The sequence below is a fragment of the Haliotis rufescens genome, unplaced genomic scaffold (assembly GCF_023055435.1).
Source record: "Haliotis rufescens isolate VD_foot unplaced genomic scaffold, xgHalRufe1.0.p SCAF_1, whole genome shotgun sequence".
Taxonomy (NCBI): Eukaryota; Metazoa; Mollusca; class Gastropoda; order Lepetellida; family Haliotidae; genus Haliotis; species Haliotis rufescens.
This window is the reverse complement of record NW_025963779.1, coordinates 69,656,004-69,680,256: the sequence shown is the minus strand read 5'-3', so window position 1 is coordinate 69,680,256 and position 24,253 is coordinate 69,656,004. Positions and strand designations below refer to the sequence as shown.

Below are 24,253 nucleotides of genomic sequence, written 5' to 3'. Positions count from 1 at the left end.
ATGATTGGTAACCTTGGAAATAAAATCCTGATTATACAAACTAATTCAGTTGTTGCATTATTTACTGGAGGGGTTGCACGATATAGGCACAATGAAAATATACTCATAGAAGCGAATAAGGGAGTAACTTTGTGCAATTGTGCCGGAGATTTGCGTCAATATTATTGTGTCTGTTATGCAGAATGAGATGTTTGTGTGATACCCGGTTGTGTCGGTGTCACTCATTCGACTGCTTTTGGCAGTGATTTCTTATGATTATGGAATGGCTTCTTCGCTTTTAGTTACTTCTACTTCTGAAGACTTCCCTAACAAAGTGGGTCATTAATACTAGTGTTGTCATTAAAAGGTTTTCAACGTTATTTTTCATCAGGAAACATTTCAGGCATGGTGAGTGAGTGAGTATGGTTTTACGCCGCTTTTAGCAATATTCATGCAATATCACAGCGGGGGACACCAGAAATGGGCTTCACATATTGTACCCATGTGGGGAATCGAACCCGGGTCTTCGGCGTGACGAGCGAACGCTTCAACTACCAGGCTACTCCACCGCACTTCAGGCATGGTAGTCCCACGGATGTGCAGGTTTTTTTATCTTTATGAAAAACAGTTTTGAAACTGCATAATGTCTATTCAGATCATAACAGAACCCGTGGCAATAAGCAGAATTCCGCGGGAGAAGTGAACAGCTGGTTAGATTAAGTGTATGTAACTCTTCACACATATCGGTCAAATTGTTATCTCCTTCCATGATCTCTTGGGTGTTGTAGTCCTTCCTTTTCGAATTTCTTGAATACCTTGTTTAACCAAAAAAACAAAAAAACATTTAGGTTAGGCTGTAATTATTTTACAAATTCAGTTATTTATTATCAGTGTTAATTTTGTGTGTGATTATCTGTTTTGACATTGACTGCTCCGTTACATAGCGAAAATACTGGTTAACATATGGCACGTTTCTTCATACTAGTCACATTTGATCATTGGACCAGGATTTTCATGCAATTCGCTTAATAATTCATGTTTACTTTATGGTAGGTTCGAAAAGATTAGCATTACAGATATTCCCTCAAAAAGGTTTATTCAGTTTTGCGATGAATTTGCTCGTCTTGCATGCTTCATGCTTCTTTCTCTCCTTTTTTCCTTCGTCACTCCATCCTGTTTAAATAAATCTGGCACTATCTCGTGACAGCGGCATCACTTCCGGTGGTGAGATGAGACTCCCACCTGATGTGCGCTAAAAGAGCATACGGAGGCTCATGTACCTCATCACTGTAAACAACGCTAGCCTCCCCCTCTGAAGCCTGTCTCAGCTTCTTACCTTCACCCCCTCCCGCCTTTCTTCCACCCCCTCCTCAACCCTTCACTTCCCTAAAGCATCCAGGTGTTTAACTGTTCTTTGAATCTGGCATCTCCGCTGGCTTGCGACCAGCTCCCTCAAAGAACAGTATAAATGGTTTGATGCAAATCCTCGATGAGGGCTCATAAACAAGAGTTAATTACCCCTATCATGATTTCGTATCGTAAAGCTGGCTTTTCTCTAAACCATACTTCTAACGCTGAATTTGCATAGATGAAATGGGTAGAATTTACACACATAATACTAACGTGTTCCTTCGTAGCTTCTTCTCGACAAAAGGTTTTTCCGACATTAACTGAAGATGAGTATGTTATAAACCCGCATGTTTAAGCCTGTGTTTCCACTTTCAGAAGTACTTACGGTTATGGCTCTGTCAAAGATACAAATCCATATGTCATTGGCACCCAGTGTCTCATAAATAAACGACCGATCTCTCATCTATTGACAGAAGTCTCGTTCCAGCAGACAATCTGTCCTTGTGGTAAGTGAGTACTTACACCAAAGAACCCAATTATAGAAACATTAAGGGAAGACCTGTGTTTCTACTTTAAGGAAAATGTATTAGGAAAAAAACATAGATACGTTATTTGTTTTACCAGAACGTTAAACACTAAAAGAAATAAATTATCATATTTTATACCCTTACCATGATATGATCATAATGTGTGTGTTTTCTGTAAACATTAATATTGACACAGAACAGCATGCATGTGGATTTTAAGGCACAGATGAACTAGAAAATTGAAGCCACGATCCCAAAATGTTAAAAAAGCGACATTCCCAAGTTTGAGTTCGTTACCCGGCAATGTTAAGATTATCGTGTGGGCGGACAGTAAAGCACACTTGAAGTATTTTAACGGAGGCGCCTGTTTCGTGAACATGCCGCTAAATGCAGGACTGGTTTTAGAATGTTGTCTTTAAATACGACAAGAAAGTGCTGCCTCTCACACAAGAGGGTCAGTGGCAAGTGATGGATTTGCAAAGAATGTCTTACAGGGGGAGATAAAATGTGCATGTAATACAAAACATGTACGTATAAAAATTGAAATGAACTAAATGGCGCCTATCCTATTGGAAGTGTGCCTGGAGTGGTCTGGCGCATGTTAATGTTTTCAAAGACAATTTCGATCTGAATATTGACTAATGTATAGTCCCAATTTGGGAAGGAAGGCTTTAAACAGAATATTTGCACAGCATGAATATTACCATGAACTGAATGTTTAAATATGTTAAACATTAGAGAACATTAGCTTTACGATTATGGAGCTTGTTTCGGCGTTATGTAACGGACTTGGTTTTTTTTGTAGGATGCTGTATTTAGTTCCTTGCTAATCTGCCCTTCTCTCATTTCGGAGTGATGGTTTTAATTATAAAACCTGCATCAGCAAAGAGTATCCCATGAGCCTTTTTACTTAACGTGTCATTTCATGCGATGCAAATGGTTCTTGCAGAATACTGCATAATACTCAACTGAAATTTTGATTATGTAAAACAATAAACAAACGCACACACGCACACACGCACGCACCCCCACACACTCAACCACCCTCCACCCCCCCCCCCCCCAACCCCCCCACCCCCCCGAAAAAAAATCCTTTCTTTCGACATTAGGTAAAAAACTATTTTCATGCAGTATACTAGGATCGAAAGGACATCTTTATCGTTTTGCATCTATAATACATTCAAGATGACAAACTGAATATTTATATATGTATACATATTTATTTATGTTGTTTATCCATTTTCCCGTACTTGGGGCACAGAGCGTCCGTAGCGCTAACGCTTTGTAGATCAAGGCCCACTTGCACAAAGCAATCTTAGCGCTAAGACTATCGTAAGCCTATGTTAAAGTATGGGATTAAAGATCATCTTAGCGCTAAGATCGCTTTGTGCAAGTGGGCCCAGGACACTGGTATACGTAGTGACTTATGTGTTCTCTTGTCACGTATATGTATCCGATTGTGATACCCCCACTGCTCGTAGTTCTAAATCTTATTCTCGTACTCGTACACTGTCATCCCTTGAGTTGCAGTAATGCCTGGACGATGGAGATATGGGCTTAAGTTGGCGAGGAGAAAGAGACAGGAACTGGGAAGTCGTGATGTATGTAATTCGTATAGGTATCGTTCATAGGTGTTAAATTCGTTGTTAATGGCAACATAATCTCATAAAGGTTTTAAGAAAAAGTGTTGGATCTGAAATAAAGATCAGCTAAAGGTCTTCCAAGTGCAAATACATTTGGTACTCCCTCCCCGACTTAGGTGTCAAGCCTGTACTGTGTGTGTACCAGTTTATCCCTGACAGGTACTCATGGAAGACATATTTCCCCCTATTTATCACCCACTCCCCTCCACACCGTCATAAGCACAAATACTCGCCATGTCCACTTCCTTCCACCTATAGCCCTCATCTCAACACACACCTCTTCACCCAGTGCCCACACAACATGCATACGGTGCCCGCTTCACAATGCCCCGCCTCGAAGATATCAACAAGGTGATAATAATTATGTAACCATTTATAGTACACGAGCTATCTATCCTCATAGAAGATTCATTCATATTCTTGATTTATTACCTTTTCGTCACCTATATTTGCTGTTTCCCTGCCCATACTCCCTCCCACACAAACCCCACTCTTCCCTGCCTCCTCCCCTTCCATACTCACCCAGTCTACCTCCCCCCATACTCACCCAGTCCATCCCCCCCCATATTCACCCAGTCCATCCCCCTCCATACTCAACTAGTTAATCTCCCCCCCTATACTCACCCAGTCCATCCCCCCATACTCACCCAGTCCATCCCCCCCATACTCACCCAGTCCATCTCCCCCCATCCTCACCCAGTCCATCTCCCCCCATATTCACCCAGTCCATCCCCCTCAATACTCAACCAGTCCATCTCCCCCCCCCCCCATACTCACCAAGTCCATCCCCCCATACTCACCCAGTCCATCTCCCCCCCCCATACTCACCAAGTCCATCCCCCCATACTCACCCAGTCCATCCCCCCCATACTCACCCAGTCCATCTCTTCCTATAATCACCCAGTCCATCTCCCCCCATACTCACCCAGTCCATCTCCCCCCCCCCCCCCATACTCACTCAGTCCATCTCCCCCCCATCCTCACCCAGTCCATCTCCCCCCATTCCCACCCAGTCCATCTCCCTCCCACCCATACTTACCCGGTCCACCCCCGCCCCCCCCCCCCCAATACTCACAAAGTCTATCTCCCCCATCCTCACCCAGTACACCCCCCCCCCCTCCTACTCACCCAGTCCATCTCCTCCCATACTCGCCCAGCCTAACTCCCCCCCATCCTCACCCAGTCCATCTCCCCCCATACTCACCCAGTCTATCTCCACCCATACTCACCCAGTCTATCTCCCCCATACCCACCCAGTCCATCTTCCTCCATGCACATCCAGTCCAAATCCATCCAATACTTACCCAGTCAATCTCAATCAAATATTCATCCTTTCCACAATACACCCCCACCCACCCTGCCGAATCTCAATCCAATACACACTATACCCTTTGGAGCACTATCGTCCCACAGTACATGCAAGCACACTCCCATCCCTAGACCACGCAATCCTACCCACTGCCCTCACCCAAATCATCCCTTCCCTCCCTCGGGGGCTATTCTCCCCGAAAACTCGCACCCCTACTCATCCTGTTCCCCACCCTCGTTGAACGCAATCTTATCCCCTAGAGCTGTATGTCTTGATTTACATCGTAAACTGATGATACGAGGACGGCCGGGGTTATGATAACTGTTGGGGTTGAGTAAAGCCGCGGCATCTACTGGCGCTGAGGGGTGAAGAGACTCCGCTCCTATCCCCACAGTATCCTGAAATAGCACCAACACATGTGCGGGTCGGGCCTATCTCTTCCTTCGCAGTCGGGGTCCGTGAACGCGTAGGCTTGCCAGTCAGACACCGTCTTCCTCAGGCGCTTGAGGAACTGTGAATGATAGAGGCTGGCTGTATGTGCTGGAATCGGAGAATGCACAATGGGTATGAACCTACAGAAGTTTCGTAACTTCTTCTCAACGAAGGAAGTTTGGTGCTAGCGCAAACTCACTCCAGAATGGGAAGATAACATCAGTGGAAGATCATTTGAGAGAAGGGTTTATAGACTTGGCGAGTGATCGGCGTCAAGGTGGTGGTGAACAGTTGAACGCTGGATCGGAAAACCAGAGACCATCACAATCAAACTGTGGATGTAAACATAGCATGGTGGTTACTTGGCATGGAGACGCACTGTAGTGAAACACTTTTATAACGAGGTTGTTGTACACAGGTAGGCATATCGTGAATTGAGATGCTGTTATAACGAGGTAACACAAGTTGAACTTGTGCCTTGGAATACCAAGTTTACGGACTGCTTTGCTTCGTTCGGCCCTTGCTGGACTTACCTAATACTTCAGTGTGGAAAGCAGCTGTATGGGGGAGATAGCGTGGAGGACACAGTGATAGCGTTCACTATAACAGAATCATGGCCGCGAGTTGAAGAAATTCGGATTTATAAAGTAAACCAGTGAAGTTTTACCACATAAACATTCCCAAGTGGAAGAACCGTGACGCCATATATTCTTGGAAATTTCACCCAGGGGTACATTTTCTGTGTGAGGAGGTGTACTGAGCGGTTCTGTGAAATTTTGGATTTAATTAAGCCCGTTTTGTTGGAACCAACATCTAGAAGCTATGGTCATCAACCGGTCAGAGTTCGGATTGTGAATATTTTACTCAGCGCCAGTCTCAAGATAGCAGATAAACTATCCTTTGCCTCAACCTCATTTGAAGATTATCAATGGTAGTTTGAATCGTACATATCAAACTAATTGGTACTGTATTATCTACAAGAGCAAGAAGCATGTAAATAATATCTAAGATCAGTTTGATATCAGAGTATATCATAACCTATGACTTTCAGTAAAGATCATAAAAGATGTGTTATGATTAGACGTCATTTGTGAACAAAAACATTTCTGTATCCTGTATGTCCCGAGCCATGTTGAAACCCTTCCCAGCATTGTCAACAGGTGTTTAATCAAAATGTCGGGGAGAGGAAAGGTGTTTCATCGCAACGGTGGAGCACCGGAATACAACATCGCCCTGGTTGGATCTTTGGGGGTGGGGAAGTCAGGTGAGTGCACGTGCTGGGCTGTGACGTCACGTGTGACATCGGCCATGATTGCGTGTTGAGGTGTTACAACATGCATCCCCTATTCTCACGCATCCTCTCTCAGTGATCCCAGAGAGTTGCGGTGTACCATCTACCACATGTTGTTTGCTGCATACTATCTGTTTTTGTAATCTGTGAAGCCGGGCGCTAGGCTGGGGTATAACATACACCGAAACCTGTTGGATATTGGCAGGCGATACATTCAGCACGAGGAGGCAGGGATCGCGGAACCTGTATAAACAAGAAAAACAATAATCGCATTATCACCCAGTGGTGGGATATGTTGATATATGTATCACGTATTGTAGCTGCACATCATCGTACACGTTGTAGCTTGTCATAATCGTACACTTTATAGCTTTACATAGTTACATGTTATAGCTTTACATAGTCTACATGTTGTAGCTTTACATAGTCTACACATTGTAGCTTTACATAGTCTTCACATTGTAGCTTTACGTAGTCGACACGCTGTAGCTTGTAATAATCGTAAACTTTATAGCTTTACATAATCTTACACATTGTAGCTTTGCATAGTCTACACATTGTAGCTTTGCATAGTCTACATGTTGTAGCTTTACATAGTCTACACATTGTAGCTTTACATAGTCTACACATTGTAGCTTTACGTAGTCGACACGCTGTAGCTTGTAATAATCGTAAACTTTATAGCTTTACATAATCTTACACATTGTAGCTTTGCATAGTCTACATGTTGTAGCTTTACATAGTCTACACATTGTAGCTTTACGTAGTCTACACGTTGTAGCTTTACATAGTCTACACATTGTAGCTTTACATAGTCTTCACATTGTAGCTTTACGTAGTCTACACGTTGTAGCTTGTAATAATCGTAAACTTTATAGCTTTACATAATCTTACACGTTGTAGCTTTACATAATCTTACACATTGTAGCTTTGCATAGTCTACACATTGTAGCTTTGCATAGTCTACACATTGTAGCTTTACGTAGTCTACACGTTGTAGCTTTACATAATCTTACACATTGTATCTTACATAGTCTACATATTGTATCTTTACATAGTATACACGTTGTAGCTTTACATAATCTTACACATTGTAGCTTTACATAGTCTACACATTGTATCTTTACATAGTCTACACGTTGTAGCTTTACGTAGTCTACACGTTGTAGCTTTACATAATCTTACACATTGTATCTTTACATAGTCTACACATTGTATCTTTACATAGTCTACACGTTGTAGCTTTACATAATCTACACATTGTAGCTTTACGTAGTCTGTCACCTTACATACACTGCAGCCGGACGCTGTAGCCACACACCACACACCACATACCCTGTAGCCACACGTCTGACACCTTATTGCTCCACGAGGCAGCATAGAGCGCTGCATATAACCTTGCACATTTGTAGCTACACATAATCATACACAATGTAGGATAAATAATTGAAATTTGTGGATTATTTTTGGGAAATTGTCAGAAGTAATTTCGGGACTTTTCTAAACTTCAAACATTACGTGAAGAAGATCACGTGTACTCCCATGACATGCCCTTGAACATTTATGCATTAGAATAAGTTCAGACCTAGATATACACCTTGTCAACGGTAGCGTCCTATACTATCAGAGGGATTACACTGTTCCAGTGAGGGTGGGGAGGTGTCACTAAATATATTTTAACCCAAGATGTTTGTAGTGCATGTGCGTGTGTGTGTGTGTGTGTGTGCGTGCGCGCGTGCGTGCGTCCTTGTGTGTTTGCGTTCGTGCGCGCGTGCGTGCGTCCTTGTGTGTTTGCGGGCATGCACGCGTGCGTGAATGTGTGTGTGTGTGTGTGTGTGTGTTTGCGTGTGCGTGCGTGCGTGTGTGTGTGTGTGTGTGTGTGCGAGTGATTCAACGCTGCTGTTTCATTTGAAGTGGCAGTGATAGCACTTGTTGGTGTTTGCGTCGTGGTTGATCGGGTTGTCATTGGTGCTGCCATTACTACCATCACGGCAGCCTGTACGTACTTGTGTCTGGTCCCATCTTCGCGAGGCAAGAGCGTTAACTGACTACAAAATTCCACTTTCCATCCTTGCCGAACTTGGCTGGAATTCCGGAGGTACATGTTGGCTGGACTGCATAGTCCAATCAAAATTGCGTGACGAACTAGACATCCGATTGGCAAACAACACGGATTTCAACGTGCAGATTTCTGTCGACTGCGGGATTTGCAAAGCATGTGCACCGCCAACTGGATGTCGACAGATATTTTGCAAGTCTTTTCATGTTTTTAGTCAAAGTACTCAAGTCATATGATGCACTTCGCGTGGTTAGACCCGTTTTATATAGATCTTGATTATCGATAAAATCGTCTTTACAGTGCACCGCCATTTTGTTAGAGGCAAATGCAAGTGATACGAGAATTGGGGGGACATAGAAGGGGCATAATTCGTAATAGCCACTGGTAGCTTCTCATCGAGCCTGTAAATTCCAGCCAAATTCGTCAAGGAAACTGGACTTGCCTCGGGAAGATGGTCTGGATAAGCAAGAAATTGGTAGCATGAGCACTGATACACACCGTTGTGGTACTCGAACACACAGTCAGACGGTGCCCAGTCAGGTTGCACATAGTAATACCTCACGGTCACCATTTAGTCAGTTCGTGAACAGGCATGGGCATATGGAATCTAGACTAGGTATTTCGGGCTAAATACGCATACCCCACATCACAGGAAACATGATCTCATGCATGTTATTCAGTAGCGTGTAACAATCCTTGGAAATACGTTGGCTATGTCATTACTATTCTACAATTTGAGATGTTGGTAGATATAGGCATCCTTTTGGTTTGATTGAAAACCAACAATTTGTTACAAAAGTAAGTAATAAGGGGCTATTGTATTTGACACGAAATAAACTGTCAGTAAGAAAGTATAAACTCATGTTTGATGGTGGCTAAAAATGAAACAAACAAGAAATGGCCATTTGATGGTGATGTATTTAATGCGGGTATTATATTTATGTTTTGGACCTCAGGTTTGCAGTGTTTCGGTGACTGTTTTCAGCCTAGTAACATTTTTAATCATTTGGTCGAATCCATATAAAATTTAGTCAAGTGAAAACTTACTTTTGCCCGGTAGGTTAGGTCAAAACGTATTTGAGTCTTAACGTTTTGTGTATGCTATTAGTTTGGTTATTTAAGTTTTGCTGTCGGAACTTTTCGGAGATTTATTTGAAAGAAATAACATTGCCTGTATTTCTTCTCGACAAAAAAACCTTGTTTGTACCGCATCAGGGTGAAATGAATACAGGACCGGATGAAAGCAAGGAATCTTAATGTAGTATGGGTGCCAAATGTATTTTCTGTAGCTCCTGGTAGGTAAAACAATTTGCATGTGTCGAAAGAATTAAGAGAAATACAATTTGTCAAGAACAAAAAACCCAGGCCTGCACCCAAAAATAACATGGTCGACCCTTCATAAGCATAAGCCCGATTCGATAATGCTATTGGACATTATGCTCTCTGTAATCGTTGATATGACGAGTTATTCCTCTGGCAGTTAGTCCCCGTTAATCCAAAAGGTCACTTACCTCCAGACATCGTCAGAATTGACAAATACACGGAATAACGAGTCCTCGGTATTTATTGAGTAATGTCTTTTAAATAATATAAAATAAATCATATTCTCCATACACATTAATAGCATGATCGCAGTAAATGGGGTTTTACAGAATAAATGGGAATGTCTGTTCGAATTATGCAAAATAAAGCAAGCAAAGTTAACCAAGAACTTTAACTTAAGCTTCAGGTATATCGATGATCTGGAATCGATCAGCAATGGTCAACTTACCAGTTACCTTCCACTGATTTACCAACCTGAACAAGAAATGAAAGAGACAAATGAAACCGCCTCATCTGTTTCATTTTAAGATCTGTGCAATAAGTTTCAGAGTGACAAAAACAACTCTCTATAAGACTGTATGTCTTACATTTCACAACGTTTGAGATACGCTCAAGCATACTCTTTTTGCGAAGTTTTCAAAGAGCGTCATACGACTCTTGATCAAAAGTTGTTTTTATCAGGGTTAATCGGGGTTAATAAAGCCAGAATCGTACAATCGTCCAAAATTTGACGCATCAGTGACAACCCTTGCGTCTGATGCAAGTCCTATTTCGACTTGTGCCGTATGTTCCCGTGTTTCAGATGAACAACTGACTTCCATTTGCATGTGTTTTTGATGGGTGACACCGGTGGGGCAGGATACGCTCACCTTCTTGCGAACACTTAGTATCAACCTATTTGATAATGATTCATAAACACAGGCTTATGATAGAGTCTCAATCGCACAATGGACTCTGCTTTTAGTAGAGATTTCTTACTTTTACCGCTGTTTTACGCCTAATGAAATCGGTTTCGGCAGATAATTGAAACTGGTTATTTTCTGGCATTGACGTTTTATATTATGGTTATGGCAATGTTTTTTGTCACTTTTATTTTTTAACGAAATTGTTGACTGTTAATGCCACTTTTGGTTCCTGCAGACAGTATCAACATATATCCCTGGGTTTCCATACGAACGGAGGCTTGATTAATAGGGTTTCACCATGTGTTCAATGAAATAAATGAAGAAGAAAATAGAATTATGCTTTTTTGCTTTTGAAACGTACAGATACACTTTATGCTTATTCATATTGGATATGCTGATTTGTTTCTAGCGCTCACCGTCAAGTACATCACAAAGCGGTTCATCATGGAGTATGACCCTGACCTTGGTAAGTAACACTATAGAAAATATGCAAACGTAACTGAATTGTAACTGTGTAGACAATTGTAAGTTAAGATACATTCATGGCACGTCATACACTACAGGGGCGGTCGGGTAGCCTAGTGGTTAAAGCGTTAGCTCGTCACGACGAAGACCCGGGTTCGATTCCCGACATGGGTACAATGTGTGAAGCCCATTTCTGGTGTCCCCCGCCGTGATATTGCTGGAATATTGCTAAAAGCGGCGTAAAACCATACCCACTCACTCACTCATACACTACATGTTATTTAGCAGATAATCAAATGTTGAAAGTAGCATTAATATATATCAATGCACGTACGTAGCATATAACCAACAGAGAGCAGCAAACCACGGGTCTACGTGTAGAACTCACACGTCCATGATTGTTGCCCTGTAATATTAGTCACTGACATATGCAGCACCATTACTCAAGGATGTTCCAGTTATTTTAAACATTATGTTTATAGTACGAGTCATATTTTATGCTATGACAAGTATATTTGTCATGTGAATGACTTGTTGAAAATATGAAAATGAAAACGAGTATGCCAGACCTATCACTCATGAATGATGTGTGCAACAGCAGAACCACCACTTGACCGGGACTGTTGCAATATGTATCAGTTATCATAGCATACTACTATCCTGTGCATAAACACCCATTCTATAACACATTATTATAACGTACCATTCAATAACATTCTTAACACCTACCATTCTATAACACATTGTTATAACGTACCATTCTATACACCTGTGTATCATAATACCTTTGTATAATCCTGTGCATAACCTACCATTCTATAGCACGTCAGTATGTACCATTTTATATACATTGTTATATCGCTCCATTCTATACACCTGTGTATCATAATACCTTTCTATAATCCTGTGCATAACCTACCATTCTATAGCTCGCATTATGTACCACTTTATAACACGTTGTTATAACGCTCCATTCTATACACATCTGTATCAGTTACCAGATTACCTGTCTAGAATCCTGAGCATAACCTACCATTCTATAGCACGTCATTATGTACCACTTTATAACACGTTGTTATAACGCTCCATTCTATACACATCTGTATCAGTTAACAGATTACCTTTCAATAATCCTGAGCATAACCTACCATTCTATGTGTGTATACATTGTGTAACACATGTTTATACTGTACCATTCCATAACACATGTTTATAATGTACTATTCCTTAACACGTATATACCGTACTATTCTATAACACCTGTGTGTAACGTATCGTACTATGACACAAAGGCATAACCTACCATTCTATGACACGTGTATATAACCTACCATTCTACAACACACGCGTATAACATGACACATGGCATTACCTGCCATTCTATAACACATGTATAACGTGTATCCCTTAATTATAATATCTTTCTACAATCCTGTGCGTAACCCATTTTTGTAACCTACCATTCTATACACGTGTGTATAACGTATCATTCTATAACACAGAGGCATAACGTACCATTCTTTTACACATGTGTATAACGTACCATTCTATTGCATTTAGGCATAACGTACCATTCCATAGCGCACGTGTATAACGTACTATTGTATAGCACATAGACATAACGTACCATTTTTTTACACATGAGTATAACGTACTATTGTATAGCACATAGACATAACGTACCATTTTTTTACACATGAGTATAACGTACCATTCTATAACACATAGGCATGACGTACCATTTAATAGCACATAGGCAAAACGTACCATTCCTCAGCACATCTGTATAACGTACCATTCTATAGCACATAGGCAAAACGTACCATTCTATAGCACATAGGTAAAACGTACCTTTCTATAGCACATAGGCATCACGTACCATTCTATAGCATATAGACATAATGTACCATTCTATTTAACATGTGTATAACGTACAATTCTGTAGCATTTAGGCATAACGTACAATTCCTCAGCACATATGTAAAACGTACCATTCTATAGCATATAGGCATAACGTACCAGTCTATAGCACATAGACATAACGTACCATTATATTAAACATGTGCATAACGTACCATTCTATAGCACATAGACATAACGTACCATTCTATTAAACATGTGTATAACATAGAATTCTATAGCATTTAGGCATAACGTACCATTCTATAGCACATAGGCTAAACGTACCATTCTATTTTACATTGCATAACGTACCATTCTATAGCATATAGGCATAATGTACCATTCTATAGCACATAGACATAACGTACTATCCTATTAAACATGTGTTTAATGTACCATTCTATAGCATAAAGGCATACGTACCATTCTATAGCATAAAGGCATAACGTACCATTCTATAGCACATTTGTATAACGTACCATTTATAGCCTATAGGCATAACGTACCATTCTATAACACATGTGTATAGCGTACCATTCTATAGCATATAGGCATAACGTGCCATTCTTTAACACATGTGTATCACGTACCATTCTATAGCCTATAGGCATACCGTACCATTCTATAACACATGTGTATCACGTACCATTCTATAGCCTATAGGCATAACGTACCATTCTATAACATATGTGTATCACGTACCATTCTATAGCCTATAGGCATAACGTACCATTCTATAACACATGTGTATCACGTACCATTCTATAGCCTATAGGCATAACGTACCATTCTATAACACAAGTGTATCACGTACCATTCTATAGCATATAGGCATAACGTGCCATTCTATAACACATGTGTATCACGTACCATTCTATAGCACATAGGCATAACGTACCATATGTTATATCATATAACACATGTTTATAACGTACACGTTACTACAGGACGCATGTGTGTTTCTTTAACCTGCATGTCCACTATGTATCTGTGTGCTCTCGGCGTCAAATGTCTGGTCAGCGCCAATGTTAATGTCTGGTCAGCGCCAATGTTAATGTCTGGTCAGCGCCAATGTTAATGTCTGGTCAGCGCCAATGTTAATGTCTGGTCAGCGTCAATGTTAATGTCTGGTCAGCGCCAATGTTAATGTCTGGTCAGCGCCAATGTTAATGTCTTGTCAGCGTCAATGTTAATGTCTGGTCAGCGTCAATGTTAATGTCTGGTCAGCGCCAATGTTAATGTCTGGTCAGCGCCAATGTTAATGTCTGGTCAGCGCCAATGTTAATGTCTGGTCAGCGCCAATGTTAATGTCTGGTCAGCGTCAATGTTAATGTCTGGTCAGCGCCAATGTTAATGTCTGGTCAGCGCCAATGTTAATGTCTGGTCAGTGTTAATGTTAATGTCTGGTCAGCGCCAATGTTAATATCTGGTCAGTGTTAATGTCTGGTCAGCGCCAATGTTAATGTCTGGTCAGCGTCAGTGTTAATGTCTGGTCAGCGTCAGTGTTAATGTCTGGTCAGCGTCAGTGTTAATGTCTGGTCAGCGCCAATGTTAATGTCTGGTCAGCGCCAATGTTAATGTCTGGTCAGCGCCAATGTTAATGTCTGGTCAGTGTTAATGTTAATGTCTGGTCAGCGCCAATGTTAATATCTGGTCAGTGTTAATGTCTGGTCAGCGCCAATGTTAATGTCTGGTCAGCGTCAGTGTTAATGTCTGGTCAGCGTCAGTGTTAATGTCTGGTCAGCGTCAATGTTAATATCTGGCCAGTGTTAATGTCTGGTCAGCGCCAATGTTAATGTCTGGTCAGCGTCAGTGTTAATGTCTGGTCAGCGTCAGTGTTAATGTGTGGTCAGCGCCAATGTTAATATCTGGTCAGTGTTAATGTCTGGTCAGCGCCAATGTTAATGTCTGGTCAGCGTCAGTGTTAATGTCTGGTCAGCGTCAGTGTTAATGCCTGGTCAGCGTCAATGTTAATATCTGGTCAGTGTTAATGTCTGGTCAGCGCCAATGTTAATGTCTGGTCAGCGTCAGTGTTAATGTCTGGTCAGCGTCAGTGTTAATGTGTGGTCAGCGCCAATGTTAATATCTGGTCAGTGTTAATGTCTGGTCAGCGCCAATGTTAATGTCTGGTCAGCGTCAGTGTTAATGTCTGGTCAGCGTCAGTGTTAATGTCTGGTCAGTGTTAATGTTAATGTCTGGTCAGCGTCAGTGTTATTGTCTGGTCAGCGTCAGTGTTAATGTCTGGTCAATGTTAATGTCTGGTCAGTGTTAATGTCTGGTCAGCGTCAGTGTTAATGTCTGGTCAGCGTCAGTGTTAATGTCTGGTCATGCTTCCATGTTAATGTCTGGTCAGTGTTAATGTTAATGTCTGGTCAGTGTTAATGTCTGGTCAGTGTTAATGTCTGGTCAGAGTCAGTGTTAATGTCTGGTCAGTGTTAGTGTCTGGTCAGCGTCAGTGTTAATGTCTGGTCAGCGTCAGTGTTAATGTCTGGTCAATGTTAATGTCTGGTCAGTGTTAATGTCTGGTCAGTGTTAAAGTCTGGTCATGCTTCCATGTTAATGTCTGGTCAGCGCCAATGTTAATGTCTGGTCAGTGTTAATGTCTGGTCAGTGTTAGTGTCTGGTCAGCGCCAATGGTAATGTCTGGTCAGTGTTAATGTCTGGTCAGTGTTAATGTCTGGTCATGCTTCCATGTTAATGTCTGGTCATGCTTCCATGTTAATGTGTGGTCAGTGTTAATGTCTGGTCAGTGTTAATGTCTGGTCAGTGTTAATGTCTGGTCATGCTTCAATGTTAATGTCTGGTCAGTGTTAATGTCTGGTCATGCTTCCATGTTAATGTCTGGTCATGCTTCCATGTTAATGTCTGGTCAGTGTTAATGTCTGGTCATGCTTCCATGTTAATGTCTGGTCAGCGCCAATGTTAATGTCTGGTCAGTGTTAATGTCTGGTCATGCTTCCATGTTAATGTCTGGTCAGTGTTAATGTCTGGTCATGCTTCCATGTTAATGTCTGGTCATGCTTCCATGTTAATGTCTGGTCAGTGTTAATGTCTGGTCATGCTTCCATGTTAATGTCTGGTCAGTGTTAATGTTGGTCATGCTTCCATGTTAATGTCTGGTCAGTGTTAATGTCTGGTCATGCTTCCATGTTAATGTCTGGTCATGCTTCCATGTTAATGTCTGGTCAGTGTTAATGTCTGGTCATGCTTCCATGTTAATGTCTGGTCAGTGTTAATGTCTGGTCATGCTTCCATGTTAATGTCTGGTCAGTGTTAATGTCTGGTCAGTGTTAATGTCTGGTCATGCTTCCATGTTAATGTCTGGTCAGTGTTAATGTCTGGCCAGTGTTAATGTCTGGTCAGTGTTAATGTCTGGTCAGTGTTAATGTCTGGTCATGCTTCCATGTTAATGTCTGGTCAGTGTTAATGTCTGGTCATGCTTCCATGTTAATGTCTGGTCAGTGTTAATGTCTGGTCATGCTTCCATGTATGTTTACAGAGGGGACGTATACGAAGCACGAGGACTGGGACGGCCAGGAGCTACTCGTCAATATCATGGATACCTGTGATAAGGTAACACATCTTGTGTGCTCTTATGGAAGTAAATATATCAGTATTTGCAAACTAACGAGTGGCAGACAGTGACATGTCATTAAAGGGTTTTATAGTTCCTTGTGAGCTGAGATATAACGAGCCACGTTACGTAACGAAATGTGTATTGCTGTACAACAAAACCACCATTTCTTCAGTGAACAGTTCACTTAATCATTTGAAGAAGTGCAACATCACCATTACTTGTTGCCAATGGACACCAACCCACGTGGTGCCACAGGATCAGTATTCGGTTCTGGCATGCAGGGATCCCAGTGCCACCGGACAATATTTGGTCCCGAGTAAGCGGCCACTTTAGACAATTAGTATTCAAACGGGGACTATGCTCTTGTAGTTTTAGCAAGTTTGATTCAAATTATTCAAAATCATCACTTTTGTCCGATATTGTGGCATGATTCGTGTGAATCTAACAGTTAGAGATGAACCTAACTGACACCTCTGGAACCATTTTGGAAATGGGCACGAGACCGCGAAACGCTGCCCCTTCATCGAGCTCAGGGATCCAGATAATGTCTTGAGCCATTGAGTATATATTTATGATATCATTCACATTGGGTATTAAGTAGCTTTCTTTGGGTATTGTAAGTATACTGTACTACCTTGGATCTATCTTTTGAGTATTTTTAAACTAATGAGTAGACATTTTTTTTAATAATTCTGCTTGAAATACTTTTTCAGATTACTTTTAATTTTCTCTTTCTAATTGCAATAAGCGAGTTGTAGCAGTTTTGTGCATTATTCACTGCAGTAGTGTGCATGTATAGGTGATGCAAGCATTCGGTCAGGAAATAAGGTTGAGTACAGATATTCGGGAACGCAAGCTGAAAAGGCGACATTGGGTAGTTGAAGAATGCAAAGTGCATGTTAAAAATAACGTGTCAGAGTAACGCATGCTCAGTAATACCATGACGTCTCGGTGTCGTTTATGTCAGTTTGGTATATGGCAGTGCAGCAAGCTCAATTTACTACAGATAAGGACCAAATAGCATACAGAGCCAACATATCACACCATGTACTGAAAATAGTATAACTTGCATAAGAGCGTGCAGTTGTACGTACGTAACGCGTGTCTTGTACGTAGATGGCGGGACCACCTGTTGTCTGCATTGAGGGGTGCTGTTATTCATACAAACAGAGTAGTCATCGTAACTGCAGTACAAATTTCTAAAACACATACATATGTAGTTCAAGCACTTGTTGTTTTGGAAGTAGCCCAGATGAATATTTTACCTTTGCAGCTGGAAATAGCATTCAGGTCACGGTGCACCTTACACACATTGGAGAGCAACACCACCATAGCATTTACCATAACATTTCCACAGATTTGAACTAGATAAACGACAAAGGATACAGTTTGTGACACCGCAGCATTGTCTTGTAGAGTTCCTCCATATGGGTTCATTAACAAGGTGCTGTTTGAACTGTTGGTGTCTAGGATAGGGTGAGTTTGTGTTTAGGATAGGTTGAGTTTGTGTCAAGGAGAGGGTGAGTTTGTGTCTAGGATAGGGTGAGATTGTGTATAGGATAGAACGAGTTTGTGTTTTGGATAGGTTGAGATTGTGTCTAGGACAGGGCGAGTTTGTGTCAAGGACAGGGTGAGATTGTGTATAGGATAGAACGAGTTTGTGTTTAGGATAGGGTGAGATTGTGTCTAGGATAGGGTGAGTTTGTTTCTATGATAGGGTGGGTTTGTGTTTAGGATAGGTTGAGATTGTGTCTAGGATAGGGTGAGTTTGTGTCTAGGATAGGTTGAGATTGTTTCTAGGATAGGTTGAGATTGTGTCTAGGATAGGTTGAGATTGTGTCTAGGATAGGTTGAGATTGTGTCTAGGATAGGTTGAGATTGTGTCTAAGATAGGGTGAGTTTGTGTTTAGGATAGGGTGAGTTTGTGTCCAGGATAAGGCGAGTTTCTTTTGGTTGAAGCTCACCTGAACTGAACGATCCTATGGCCTCAGTTCCTTTCCCGTTGTCTGTCCGTCATAAACATTTACTGTTAATTTTTGGAGTGAGTGAATTGTGAAACAGTATTCCAGTTTATCACGGCGTGTCGGCTTAATGTGGGAGGAAGACCCGAAGTGATGCTGGTCTCAGACGTTTACCACTTTGGTGAAACCCGTCAGCATGGGTATGGTGCTGACAAACCTAGAGATACTTTTACGACATCCCCATTGAACCATTATGTCTTTTGATGCTTAAATCTTGTATAAATAATCCCAGCGATGGCGACTCTAATATTTGCCCAAAGAACTCCAATTCGATTTTAAACATGGCCGCCAAGTCAACCATATTGGATTTGCAAAATTTCCCCATTAGGCAACCATTTCTGCATGTAGCGTTATGAAATTTGCTATGCATTCAGCATTTATTAAGTGATACAACATATGGTTCGTATTTTGGTGTATTTCTATTTATTTATTTTTATCTTGTTGAGCTATCTGTGCTTCACACACACACACACACACACACACACACACACATATCATTATGAAATAGTCGCACTATTTTCTTGTCCCAGCGCTTCTGTTACCCATTTTACATATTCCTGTTTACAATTCAGAAAATCAGGTGAGCTAAAGAGTCTTGTGGCGCTTTTTGTCTTTTGTATGAACCCATTTTCACTGACGTTCTCGTTAATTAGAGTAAGGGTTACAAACTGTTTGCGTTCACTTGACGACCTAGATTTTAGATGAGATACACAGTACAGTTGGATACCCGCCATTTTGGTTGTCTAAAGCCTTCATGCGTGGTTACTCATGGGTGTATGAGAATCTCAGACCTGTACCCTTCTAGTGTATCCTAGGGGGATACTGATATGCAGTACGAATATAGACACTGGCAAACTGTCATGAACATCATCATAATCATACGCTACATTCAGGGCATGTTTGGCTTCGCTGCTTGAATGAAGTCAACCTCTTTGAGTGAGATGTTTTTGTATGCTTGCTGGAATAGTTTGCATGTAAGGCACATATTTGACTGAGGCAAGTGAAGAGAAGATATTTTGGTGCTTTTTTGGCCGAGATGTTGTTTGATACAAGGTTAAGATAGCTTAGTGGTTACAACGTTGGCCATCACGCAGAAATATCGGCTTCTATTCTGCGCGTGGGGGAATGTATGACTTTTTATAATATTTCTGGGTGTATCAAGCCCCTGTATACCGGGATGTTGCTGAAACGGCGTAAAATCATACTCACTCATTGTGTTCGGGTGGTTATGGATGTTGTCAGTCAGGTAGATGCACTAAATGGGCGTTTTATGAATTTGTAAAATGTGAAAACCTGTGATTGTGTCGTGATATTGTTTGGCGGTGCGGTTTGACGTGATACTAATTCGACACAAGTTCGACACAAGTTCGAATCTACTTCGACACTACGTTCATCGTTCCTTCTACACGATAAATGTTGCAAATGTGGCGCGTCTGGTGGGATGCTTATTTCGACATGAACATATCAACAGGATTTGATGAGGTTCCTTCAGTATGTCCATGTTATAGGCTTAGTATGTAACAGTGCAGTGAAGACCCGTCGAGATCTCCAAGCAACCCATCCTTGCAAGAAGCGAGTAAAGGGATCGGGTGGTCAGGCTCGGTGACTTGGTGATCCTGCAGTACAACCATCGCTTTTACGTGAATTGCTTAGGCTGGTGACGTATTGGTATCACACTCCATGAAACATGACATACGCCCTGCCTCATTCATATCTCTTTTTCCCGCCAGGACGACAGCGAGGCAATGCGCTATCTGAAGTGGGCAGACGGCTTCCTGGTGGTGTACAGTATCACCAGCAGGCAGAGTTTCGACAAGGCCCGGGAGTATCTGGACCTGGTCACTCAACATCTGAAGAACACGTCCAGAGAGTGTCCGGTCGCGCTGGTCGGCAACAAGATTGATCTGGAGAGATACAGGTAGGCTGCTACTGGTTGTAAACAGATCTACGCCTAGCGACCCACTCTTAGGTCCGTCCCGCCATTCCCGAACCCTCTGACGTACATTTAGGGACCTACATTTGTGGTGAGATCTTTGTTTTACTGTTAGAGACAGAATATTGTTTCGGTCATTGCTTCCCCACATACAGTCTTTTCTCTGAGAAGTGGAACAAAACAGGTTTTTATCGCAACATTATTCAGGACATCCACCATGTCCACCCAACATTTTTTAGCAGTCTGCTTTAAGGTCGGGAGATCCGCTTGTGGTTATTATAAACCGCATAAACCTTCTTCTATAGGATGGGGTCCCGTTTTGGAAAGGTCATGATTAGTCAAACGTCAAGGTCATCTTCATGATTTTCCCCTTTTTTAAAGATACTTAAGTACTTATCATAATCTACCTGTTGAAATAGGCATGGGGCCCCAAGAGAACTTAGAACTTGTACACTATGTTGGTTTGTTTGTTTGTTGTTTCACGCCGCACTCAGCAATATTCCAGCTATATGACGGCGGTCTGTAAATAATCGAGTCTGGACCAGACATTCCAGTGATTAATATCATGAGCATCGCTCCACGCTATTGAGATCGATGACATGCATCAACCAAGTCAGGGAGCCTGACCACCCGATCCCGTTAGTCGCCTCTAACGACAAGCATAGTCGCCTTTTGGGACAAATATTGGTATTGGCGTTTCTATTCTCGTACAGATTACTCACTAATGCAGTCTCATGAACAGTTAAACAAGAAAAAACAAACAAACAAAAACAAAAGCAAATGCCTACCGCTGTCAACCTATGGTTAGACACTTCGTCTCTGTAAATATATATGTTTTGGGGAAAGAAACAACTACTTTTAAATTGAAATGAACCCCAGTGAGATTTAAGATTCAGAATATGTGGAAAATCTGGACTTGCTTCATTAGGGCTATAGTATAACAGTTAGGGCTGGGCAGGAGGGGAAATGATATGGTTTGTATGCCACGCTGTAACATAGATAGTCTTTGCACCCAACCGTACAGCTCAAGGTTTCGTCTTAAATAAAATACCAACGTTGTGTTCATTTCAGACAGATCAGCAAGGCAGAAGGGTCTGGGTTGGCCGCAGAAGTGGACTGTTCGTTCTTCGAGACGACGGCAGCCGAGGAGTTCGAGCACGTGGAGGGCGTGTTTCAGCGCGTGCTGCAGGACATTCACCAGGAAAAGTACGGTCACGTGTTACAGCCACTCGTTATATCGGAGGACAAGGCAGCGTTCTTTGCTTCTGCCCGCAGGCCTAAGTCCCCCAGGGGGACGTCTGACCGTAAGGAGGAAAAGAACACAGCCAAGAAAACCCCCACAACATTCAACAAACTGTTTAAGATATTTAATTGACGAAGCTTACGAGTTCATGGTGATGATACTACAAGCACTAGGTCATTAGATGCAGAAAGCCAGTCTATGTACATACATGCCGTATGTGTGTCCCTGAGATGTGAATAGTTCATCAGCGTTCTCGCATATGACGTCACGAGATTCTGCATGCAATTACAGATCACGACTGGTTACCTTTAACGGCATCGGTGCCTATGGTGGCGCACTATTTACGCTGGCTTTTGTCATATGTCTCATCAGTGGTCAGTGAAGTCAAAACACGTCATAAGGTGAAAACACAATGGATGTGAATAGTCTAATCGATAACCCTACAAATGTGATCGTACTATTAGGTTTGCTCATCATTTTGGGAAAGTGTGGGTACATCAGGTTTCTCCCAAGTGCGCAATGTTCTGTGAAATCATTGGCAAGCAACCTTGACGAGGCCTGCTTGACTGATGCGAAACATTGGTATCATGACACATAAGCATCTAAATATGTCGAAGTAGACCCGTACACATCGAGGATGAAACGACCTTGGTAAATTATGTATATTCTCAAGGATCGAGTTTTCGGACCTCTGTCACTTCAGCGTCCTTGCATTCACTCGTAACCTTAATACGTGCATTTTGGAATATTATTGATATACATGTATTTTCATGCCCAGTGGCACGAAAAGACCTTAGCTCTGCAGTCTCTGAAGTAAAACTTTATGTTGTTAAATTCTCGTTTATATGTAGCAGAAAGGACTAGAGACAATTTTAACTTACTTGATATTTAAACTTTTTAAGTTTTGTTTCAGTGTCTATATGACAGACTAGTATAAGAGACGCGTTGGTTGTAGCACCGAGGTCGCTTTGTGAACGGGTCCATGGGTTCGTTGCATAAATCAGCATCGCAAGCGTCTGTGGTTGGTGTTTACACGTCACACACAAACACCTTGGCCCCGTTCCACAAAGCGATCGTTACGCTAATGTGATCGTAACTCACATACTTTAACATTGGCTTACGACAGTCGTAGCGCTGAGGTGATAGTAACTCACATACTTTAACATTGGCTTACGACAGTCGTAGCGCTAAGGTGATCGTAACTCACATACTTTAACATTGGCTTACGACAGTCGTAGCGCTGAGGTGATCGTAACTCCAATACTTTGACATTGGCTTACGACAGTCGTAGCGCTAACGACAGTCGTAGCGCTAAGGTGATCGTAACTCTCATACTTTAACATTGGCTTACGACAGTCGTAGCGCTAAGGTGATCGTAACTCTCATACTTTAACATTGGCTTACGACAGTCGTAGCGCTAAGGTGATTGTAACACCCATACTTTAACATTGGCTTACGACAGTCGTAGCGCTAAGGTGATCGTAACTCCCATACTTTAACATTGGCTTACGACAGTCGTAGCGCTGAGGTGATCGTAACTCCAATACTTTAACATTGGCTTACGACAGTCGTAGCGCTGAGGTGATCGTAACTCACATACTTTAACATTGGCTTACGACAGTCGTAGCGCTAAGGTGATCGTAACTCCCATACTTTAACATTGGCTTACGACAGTCGTAGCGCTAAGGTGATTGTAACACCCATACTTTAACATTGGCTTACGACAGTCGTAGCGCTAAGGTGATTGTAACTCCCATACTTTAACATTGGCTTACGACAGTCGTAGCGCTAAGGTGATTGTAACACCCATACTTTAACATTGGCTTACGACAGTCGTAGCGCTACGTTCGCTTTGTGGGGCGGGGCCCAGGTTCGAGCCTGCGGATGTGGGAATTTATGTGAATGGATCAGAGTGTACCCTCCGAATCGTAACTAATGTGCTGCCTACCTTGCGTTAAGCTCCACTCAATACCGTACCGATGAGCATGACCACATTCATCTAATGTAAACCACCATCCTTCCACATCAACTTCAACATCATCTCAGTGTGACGGTATTAACCTGGGTCCCGTTCAACAAAGTCATCTTAGCGTTAAGATGATCGTAACTCCCACGCATTAACATTGACTTACGATGATCGTAGAACTAAAATCGCTTTGGACAATGAGGCCATGGGGCCCGTCACGCAAAACGATCGTGGCGCTACAACTTTCTTAACTCCTATAGTTAAAGCTCCACGCAATACACTCCCAAGGGTCTTGTGTAATTCACAAACTGCGTCGCGCTTGCTTTTG

The 24,253-nt window shown here is 42.0% G+C and overlaps 1 protein-coding gene across 1 annotated transcript; it reads left to right on the top strand.

Moving 5' to 3' along the window:
* The first annotated feature begins 5,220 nt into the window (after positions 1-5,220).
* LOC124134057 (ras-like protein family member 12) lies at positions 5,221-23,117 on the top strand. The gene is made up of 5 exons (XM_046498681.2): positions 5,221-6,504; positions 11,228-11,284; positions 16,685-16,758; positions 20,514-20,701; positions 21,788-23,117. The coding sequence occupies exons 1-5, from the start codon at positions 6,414-6,416 to the stop codon at positions 22,089-22,091; spliced, it is 714 nt and encodes a 237-aa protein (XP_046354637.1). The 5' UTR covers positions 5,221-6,413; the 3' UTR covers positions 22,092-23,117.
* Positions 23,118-24,253: the final 1,136 nt, after the last annotated feature.